Below are 9,707 nucleotides of genomic sequence, written 5' to 3'. Positions count from 1 at the left end.
ATCGTTTGATTGTACACCACTGTTCATCATTAAAAAGGAAACATGCTCCTGCTGAAATCACTGTTGTCGAGTAAAAGCCATTGAACCTGAGCTGGTCTGAGCAGTAGGGGCAAGGGAAACAGTGATGAACTTCTTTTTGTTTGTCTCACAGAACTGTGTAATTTGCATGATTGAACTGGGGCTTAATATATATTCCAGCACCACCCCATCACCCACCACCCCCCCCCACCCAACTTAAACCAGCTTATATTTCACCCCTTTCCTATTTTTACTTAGTTCTGTTGAAGGGTCATGAGGACTCGAAACGTCAACTGTGCTCTTCTCCGCCGATGCTGCCAGACCTGCTGAGTTTTTCCAGGTATTTCTGTTTCTGTTTTTGTTTTGGATTTCCAGCATCCGCAGTTTTTTGTTTTTATCTCTTTGTTTTGGATACAGTGTTCCATTATCTAGATTTCAAATCAGCAGATTTTGTTATTTTTCTTCCTAATATTGAACACAGCCTGTATTTGCCTTTCCTTTGCAAACAGCTCACTCCCTGCCATCCCCTGCCTCGACAGTGATGTCAATGGTGCTTTAATATTGCTAACCGCTGATACGTCTCCTGTTGTGCCGGCTTAGCGATATCCATGTAAAGGCACAGAAAGCTGTCAGTTTGAATGGCGGGCAGTTCTGGCATTGACCTTGTGAACCAGCATCCTGTTGTTATCAAGAGCTGCTCCATCAGGCTGGCATCTTCAGCGGGTCACAGATTCTCTGTACATTTTATTGCTGAATTGTCAGGAGCGCAGCACAATCACCTTGACTTGCCAACACTAAAGAGCAACCCGTCACAGCTTTATAGCAGCCCTGGCCTCTGTCAATACTCTGGTGTATTTTTACATGCTCTAGAGCAGTGCTGGGCATGTCACGCTGGCCCTTTATCCAAACACTGACTCTAAGCAGCAAAGCAATTGGAGTTGGAGATGCTGTTGTCAGGCCGAGACAAGAGGCTCATTCAAGGCCTAACAGTCAGGGCTCTGTGTGCAGGGCCTCAGGAAAATACATCAGCAGAGTGAGAGGAAGCTGAGAATGGGGATCATGTGGTTTATAATTGATACCATGCGTGCTGAAAGCGCGCCTGCATTGTATAACTACCACTGGGAGCCTGCGCAGTCACCTTGATGCTGCACTAACTATGGCTGATTGATAGCCCTGTGAGCTGGGTATATACACCACAAAATATATCTGAGGAAGCAGTGTGAACAAGAATCTATACCGAGGCTGTTGTGCAGATTACTTGGTCAGCAGCTTTTACTTTCTCCCTATAACAAATGTCAGTCTGTATAATAAAGGCCCAGGTCTTCCAGTCTCTGGATCGTCGGGGACCGGGCATACGATCCAAGATGAGCTTTGGGACCATGTGGAACTCCTGATGCTCTGACCTCTGTGGGAATTGCCCGGGAAGTTTCAGCTTCCGATGCGCAATCCTCTGCTCCGTGGGATCCTTTGCAAATGTCTCCAACTCTGAGTTAGAGTCGGAGAGTTCAGACAGTTCCAGTATACTTACCAGTGTAGTTACCCAGGAAATGTCAGACAGATTGAAACTGAGTCTAACTCCTGGGTAATTACACACAGTCCCCCCAAATCACTCACTCTCATCCCCCAACTACTCATCCCACCCAAAACTGCTCCCCTGGATACTTGCCCAACCACTCCTTGTGGCCACCCAACTATCCCCTGACCTGCATCGACTAGCCCCAACCACCCAATTACCCCTGACCCCCCGGTTAACCCTCAATCTGATCCGACTGCCCCTCCTGACCACACTACCCACCCCGAACAGCCTCCGACCTGACCTGACTACCCCACAATTCACCTCACACACTGTACCCAGCTACCAACTCAACCACCTGCCACCTCATCCACCTGCCATCTCACACACCTATCACCTAACCCACAAACTCACTTAGCTCATCCACCTACCCACCCGGCCCATTCATTCATTCATACATTCACCCATTCACTAATATTCACACTGGGCCTTTAAAGTTACCATAAAGCACCTAGCGCTGTAAAAAGGGGGAGTGTCCTGTCTTCCCTCCGACTCTACAGCACTGTAACAGAGCTCTCGGAGGGACGTTGCGCTCCACATTCCTGGTGAAGTAGGGCTCGGAAGGCCTGGCAAGAAACGTGGAGAAGGGTCAAGGCAGGGCACCAGTTTGAATCTTTCTACTTTCCACAACAGCCAACCTCATGGTCTCTCTGAGCAATGACTAAATGCAAACTGAAGTCATGGTTGTGGTGAGGGCCTGCAATAGAATTTGCATTGCAATTGCCCAACATGATTCTGCGTAAGATCTGAACTGTCGCCTGAGAGAAGCTGGTTTCCCAACAGTTTGATATGAATTCAAACCTTCCAAGATAGACTTTCCCCTCCCAGAAGGGAGGTACTGGTCGGGATGGGTGGGGCGGGCAGAGGGTGGAGTGTTGTGCGGGCAAGGTGTCAGCTATGAGATGGGGGTTTATCCAGAACAACACCAGCCTATGCTTGCTGTGTGGAGGAGCACTAAAATATTGCAAATCCTAACTTTGGGCTTCTCTTTGGTTGTGCGGGTGAACCATGCACTGGTAGTTAAAATGGGGAAGTGTTCATTCTATGTGCTATTATCCTTTACATTCACCACAATATTGATTAAAGAAAAGCTTCATAAGTAAATGAGGGAAAGAAGAATAGAAGGGTTTGCTGTTAGTTAGATGAAGTAGGGTTGAAGGTGACTCATGTGGAGCATGAACATCGACAGAGACTAATTGGGCCGAATGTCCTGTTTCTGAGCTATAAGTTTTATGTAATTCTTCACAACTCTTCACAGAACAAAACAAATTTGATCATTTACTGCAGTTTTGTCACTACATAATGGATGGTACTCATTAGAACACATGCAAAGACATTTGTACCACCACTGCATCTCTAACTTAAGTGGAAGTGGAACCACATTGAGATAATAGCAAAGTGCAATTTCAGCTTATGAGAGTCTACATGGGTACCCAGGGCCGTGAACGGCAGGTACTGAGATCGACCTGAAGAAGTTGACAAGCTTCTGCGCAAACTAAGCCAATCTAAATCTTAATCTGTGGTGATGTAACACAATGGCACTCTGTTGGTTTTGCTGCCCAGGCTGAGTGCTATAAACTGGCAAACCATCCCTCATCTAGAACCCCTTCCAATAGCAAAGCATTCATCGGTCGATGCTCTGCTAAATATGTTTATTCCATGAGAGGGGGAGAGCACACAACATAAGTGCTTCGATGTAACAATGAGTGTGACAAATTTGATGCCAGGCCCAAATTTTCCAGCTCTCTCGACATCCATTCAAACCCCTTTCAAGTTTTCTGCGCGAACCCCTGACTCACAACAAATCACCCTGTGTGAACGGCTTAACACAGGACTGGAGCCAATGCAAAGGACAGTGATGTACTGGGGCCTCAATTCTCAACTTACTTACTGAGAAGATGCCATTGCAGTTCCTTCCTCACGTTCCACCCACCCCACCCCACCCCGGGCCTCCAACTCCCTCACGTTCCTGGAGTCTGACCCTTGGCATTTCCACATTGAGCAGAATACCATCCACCCAACATCTCGTCGAGAGGAGAAATAAAAACAACCAGGAGATGGCTGAAGAAAGAAAATGTTTTATTCTTTTTATTTGACATTTTTAATAAAACTTGAAATAAAAAAATATTTTACAAAAATGATTGCATATGGAAGGCAGCTGGGACACAGTTCTCCAGGAGTCAGAAGTCCCAGTGTACTGGCAGCTGCACAGTAACCTGAGCCAGTTAAGGCTCTTCCCTGCCAGTTATTCAAAGATGGCGAGCTGGCAGAATTTTACCTAGTGTCTCACGTAGCATGTAACACTGTAAATACGTCAAAAGTACTCGAGAGACTAAAACTATGCTTGCGAGCTGTCACAGAATGCTAATACACTTGTACTGTGGCTGCTGACTACCTCACTGTAGACTCCAGTCTCTGTGCTCCAGTGTTCTGTTAATACAATGAACTTTATAATCTAAACTGGCCCTTTCTGCCACAACCAACTCTGGTCCCTAGGCCCTACTTTCCAGGGCCTTTCTCCCCCCACTCCAAATTAATCCAAACATCTTTTCCCGCCAAAATTGGGTCCTTCACTGCCATGATAGTTGATTGTAAAGCTCCCTTCTCCTGCTGCTGCTGCTCTCTGCCATGTTTCACAGGCAAAGTGCCTGGGTGGAAACGAGTGCAGTGCGTGCAGCACTGAGCTAGTTGCACACATTTGAATGAGGCACGAAGGTGGCACCTTTGGTCTTTTACCATGTCTTTGCTCGGTCACAGAGGCATCAGGAGAACTGAAAAAGAATAAAATACAAAAGCCAGCAGTTCATTACTGAATAAAATAACAGAAAATGGCAAGGAATTGACGTTTTCCTTTTTAGAGAAAGCTTTGCTTATGCAAATTTTATGGAAATATATAACGTCACAAAAACTCGGATTCTACAGTCCATAGAAAGAAACTTATCTCCAAAAATAGTGGAAATGCCAGAGGCTCTCTGTACCATTATTGATCACCAGTCACAGGCACTTGCAAGGTCAAGGGAAAGGAGGCATTACTTTTGGTCATCCGTCAAGGCAGTACCAATCCAACATTTAATGCACTTAGGCACTTTTGGCCATGTTGAACCATCAGGAAGGGATAAGTGAAGTTAAGAAACACGCATGAATATATTACGTTAAAAAGTTAATCATTTCTATTTTGCTCCATGTTTGGTGGATAGGCTGCAGCTCTGAGACACAACAATGGCTGTGCTATTCCTTGGTTTTCACAAGAGGTTTACAAGTGCCTCTCTGCCCGTTTTTTTTTGTGTGAAGCTTAGTGAGGTGAACAGAAGCAGAAAACATTTTTTTGGTTATGACTCCTTAAAGGCCATCACCTGAGGTGGCATCACAGCCGTTTTAGGGTGTGAGTCTAACGTTGCTTCCTTGCTGCGCTTCCTTGGTGGTTTTTTGATTGGTGTCCTTTTGGGTGTCTGGTCACCCATTTCCTGTTTGGCCTGAGTACAGTTCATTCCATCCTGCTCCTGGTAGTTGTAGCTTTGCCTGTCCTCCAGAGTTGAGCTTCTGTCATTGCCTGCTGTTGTTTCCTGGTGTTCTGGAGAAGGATTTATCATTTTTTGAAGACTGGTTGACGTTGGAATGACAGCCTTGTTTAGCTTCTGATTATTTGCACCAAATGAGCGCTTTGCTTTCTGAGGTGGCGTGGGCTTTTCCCTCAGTTGCTGAGGTGAAATCAGCCCATTTTGCCTCACGTTAACCTCTGACTTGTTCTGAGTCTTTTCTTTGAGTTGAGCCAACATAATAGCTGTCTCTGAGGATAGCTGGGGGTGAATAACCTCTGGCCTACCCTTTGCATGTGGTGGACTTCTTGGCGATTCTTTAACTTCTGCTCCCTTCTTATCATCTGGAAAAGTACCAATTCTTTTCAAAGCATTTTGGACAGCGCCATTGAGATTTTGCATCTGTTCAGGACTTGCTTTATTTTTCTGCATTTTACTTCCACAACTCGTGTCATTTGGAGTTTGCTCCCTTGCCCGGTTGAGTCCTTTGTCTTTGTGTCTCAGTTTTACCTCTGTGGAGCTTCTCTTCTCATCTTGCTTACCATAAATCCCAGCAGAGGACTCACTTAGATTCCTCCTTCTGCTACTGGTTGTTCTGTGATGACTCTCCACCTGATTGGCTGCTTTATCCAGTGATGGTGATCTTGTGGCTGATGAAGCACTTGATTGACTATTGTTGAACTTGCCGTGAATCCAAGATAACTTGGGCTTGGTTGAAGGGTCAGGTGGGGGAGGCTTGGTCCTCTCAGGTGAAGGGTGCTTGCCACTAGCGTTTGTGTTTTTGCTGCTGTTGGTGTTCACACTGATGTCGCTATCTTTGGACTGCTTGGACAGTCGTGCTACTTTTGCATACACAGCCCCACTGGTCGAGCCTGAGCCATTACTAGAGGCTTCACTGTCTGATAATTTAAGTAAGAGCGTATCGTTGGGGTCACCTTTCAGACATGTGTACTCCCCAGCATCCTCTTCACTGATTGGGGGAGCTAGTTTTTCCACCAGGTTCACCCTCTCCCGGACACTGTTCTCCAGAACACTCTCTGTAAAACCAAACCTTAGTGTGAGAATGTTTGCACAGTCAACAGCACCACACTGTAGAAACCAGCCATGACATACCAAAACCCCAAAGAAGTAGTGTTACTGCTAGCAATGGAGGTCAACAAATAGAGAGGAAGGTTTCTCAATATTGACCCAAAAATCTTCAAACACCCCCAACCCCCATAAAATGTTTATATAAATTCCTCACTTTGCAAAGGAAATAGGAAAGATATGTCTGTACCTCCATCTGATCAGACAGAAAAAACTGCTATTATCCATTGGCAACAAAATTACATGTTTGCTATTCAATTTGTAACAAGGACCTCTACTCTGAATATAAATGGCAATAAGTAATCCTTATCCTCCATGATAAGTAACAATGGGTGGGTGGAGTGGGTGGTAAAGTGGCAGGTGGATTTTAACATAGAGAAGTGTGAGGTCATACATTTAGGGAGGTCAAACAGTTACAGGGATTACACAATAAATGGGAATATACTAAGAGGGGTAGATGAAGTGAGAGATCTTGGCGTACAAGTACACAGGTCCCTGAAGGCAGCAGTTCAAGTAGACAAGATTGTAAAGAAGGCATATGGAATGCTCTCCTTCATTGGCAGAGGTATAGAATATAAAAGTAAGGATATAATGTTGGAATTATATAAAACACTGGTGAGGCCACAACTGGAGTATTGCGTGCAGTTCTGGTCACCACATTACAGGAAGGATGTAATAGCTCTGGAGAGAGTGCAGAGGAGATTTATAAGAATGTTGCCAGGGTTAGAAAACTGTAGCTACGAGGAAAGATTGGATAGGTTGGGGTTATTTTCCTTAGAACAAAGAAGGCTGAGAGGTGACTTGATTGAGGTGTACAAAATTATGAGGGCAATCGATAGCGTGGACAGGATAAAATTGTTTCCCTTGATGGAGAATTCTAGAACCAGGGCACATAGATTCAAGATAAGTGGCAGAAGGTGTAGTGGGGACATGAGGAAGAACTTTTTTATGCAGAGGGTAGTGGGTATCTGGAATACGCTGCCCAAGTTGGTGGTAGAGGCAGAAACTTTAAACTCTTTTAAAAAGTACCTGGATCTGCACCTAAAGTGCTGTAAACTGCAGGGTTATGGGCTGGGTGCAGGAAGGTGGGATTAGGAAGGGCACCTGGGAGTCCTCTGGCTGGCATGGACAAGATGGGCCGAATGGCCTCCTTCTGTGCTGTAACCTTTCTATGGTTCTATGGTTCTAATGACCGCCTACTCTTAGCTCAATTGGTAATAAGGATCTTCACTGTCCCAATTGGGAATGAGGTGGGCCAGGTGGACCAAGTGTCAGTAGGGGAACATTTAGGGGATAGTGATCATTGTATCATAAGGTTTAGGTTGACAATGAAAAAGGACAAGGTGCAATCCAGAGTAAGAATAATTAACTGGGGGAAAGCCAACTTCAATGGGGTAAGAATGGATCTGGGCCAGATAAATTGGAATCAAAGGTTGGCAGGCAAAATGGTAATTGAACAATGGGTACCTTTAAAGAGGAGACAGTTTAGGTACAGTCAAAGTATATTTCCACAAAGGGCAAAGATTGGGCAACCAAATCCAGAGCTCCCTGGATGACAAAAGAAGTAAAACTTAAGAAGCAGAAAACGTATGCTTATGACAGATGTCATGCCGATAATACAATTGAGAATCAGGCTGAATATCGAAGGTTCGGAAAGGAATTGTTAAAGCAAAGAAGAGAAACAAAGAAAGAGTTTGAAAAGGGACTGGCAGTTAACATAAGAGGGATTCCAAAAGTCTTCCACAGGTATATAAATAGTAAAAGGCTTTTAAGAGGAGGCGTGGGGCCGATTAGGGACCAAAAAGAGGATTTACGCATGGAGGCAGGGAGCCTTTGGTATGAAATGAGCGTCTGTTGTATCAAGTTTGAATCTGTCTTTATCAAGGCAGAAGGTGCTGCCCAGGCCATTGTGAAAGAGGAGGTAATTCGAATACATGAAGAATTTAAAATTGATAGAGGAGGTGTTGGGTAAGCTGTCTGTAGTTAAAGTTGCTAAGGCACCAGGAGTGGATGAGATGCGTCCAGGGATACTGAAGGAAGTGGGAGTGGAAATTGTAGAGGCACTTGCCATAATTTTCCAATCTTTCTTAGACTGCTGCCAGAGGACTGGAGAATTGCAATTGTTACACCCTTGTTCAAAAAGGATGTGAATATAAGCCCAGCAACTAAAGGCCTGTCAGTTTAACCTTGGTGATTGGGAAGCTTCCAGAAACAATAACTTGGGACAAAATTAATAGTCACTTGTGCAAATGCTGGTTAATTAAGGAAAGCCGGCATGATTTGTTAAGGGCAGATCGTGTTTAACTAACTTGCTTGAGTTTTTTGATGAAGTAACAGAGAGGGTTGATGAGGGTAATGTCAATAATGTGCTGTATGTGGACCTGGAAAAGACATTTGATTAAGTGCCACACAACAGACTTGTGGGAAAAGTTAGAGCTCATGGAATAAAAGGGACAGTAGCAACATGAGTGGCAGGAATAAAAGAGGTGAATGATTATTTTTTAGACTGGAAGAAGGTTCATAGTGGAGTTCCGCAGGGTCGGTGTTGGGACCCCTGCTCTTCCTGATATATATTAATGATCTAGACCTTGGTGTACAGAGCATAATTTCAAAATTTATAAACAATATCAAACTTGAAAATATTCTGATTTGTGAGGAGGATAGAGTAGAACTGCAAAAGGATTTAGATAGATTGGTGGAATGGACTTACAAGTGGCAGATGAAATTTAAGGCAGAGAAATGTGAAGTGATATCAAAAGTCATTCTGGTAGGAAGATTGCCAAGAGACAATATAAAATAAAGGGTACAATTCTAAAGGGGGCACGAGAGCAGAGGGACCTGAGTGTATATTGCATAAATCATATTTGGCAGGACAGGTTGAGAGGGTGGTTAATGAAGCATACGGCATTCGGGACTTTGTCAATAGAGACGTAGGGTGGAATCTTCCACCCTCAGCAGCAGGAATTGTGGTGGGCAGGGGCAATGTATGTGGCATGAGTCAAAAAATCAGTTTCCTGATGGCAGGAAAATAGTTTGTAATTTTGTTATCCCAATTTTCAAGGCGGGTTAAAGGCAGGTCGAGTTTCCCGATGAGCAATGTTGGGGACCCCACTTGAATTCATTAGCATCTCATGAATGGTCATTAAAAGCCAACTCGCCAGAATCACATTCCTCTTCCAAATGGAGGTGTGATGGAGGGAAGACTGGGGGGATGGGGGGGAACGGTAAGGACCAGGGGATAAGGGTGAAAGACTGAGGGGCATGTTTAAGGGACTGTCTGGGAAAGGTTGAAAGATTGTCGGGGTGCTGTTTAAATATGGCAATCGACCCCATGAGGTAACGGCAGGGTGAGCACTTCCTCAACTGGGTTTGGGATCAGTTCTGGGCACCAGGCTTTAATGTTCTTTAGGGAAGGAAATCTGCTGTCCTCACCTGGTCTGGCCTACATATGACTCCAGACACACAGAAATGTGGTTGACTCTTAAAAATACCCT

General features: G+C 44.7%; 1 protein-coding gene across 1 annotated transcript in view; it reads right to left on the bottom strand.

Moving 5' to 3' along the window:
• Positions 1-3,653: 3,653 nt before the first annotated feature.
• scarf2 (scavenger receptor class F, member 2) overlaps positions 3,654-9,707 on the bottom strand; it is a 115,709-nt gene continuing 109,655 nt past the window's right edge. The window contains exon 11 of the mRNA XM_078554271.1: positions 3,654-6,164. Within this exon, the coding sequence (XP_078410397.1) occupies positions 4,921-6,164 (1,244 nt within the window). The 3' untranslated portion in view covers positions 3,654-4,920. The remainder of the gene's footprint in view (positions 6,165-9,707) is intronic.

Source organism: Cetorhinus maximus, chromosome 12, assembly GCF_964194155.1.
Source record: "Cetorhinus maximus chromosome 12, sCetMax3.hap1.1, whole genome shotgun sequence".
Classification (NCBI taxonomy): Eukaryota; Metazoa; Chordata; class Chondrichthyes; order Lamniformes; family Cetorhinidae; genus Cetorhinus; species Cetorhinus maximus.
Note: the sequence above shows the minus strand (reverse complement) of the source record. Positions and strands in the feature narration are given on the sequence as shown.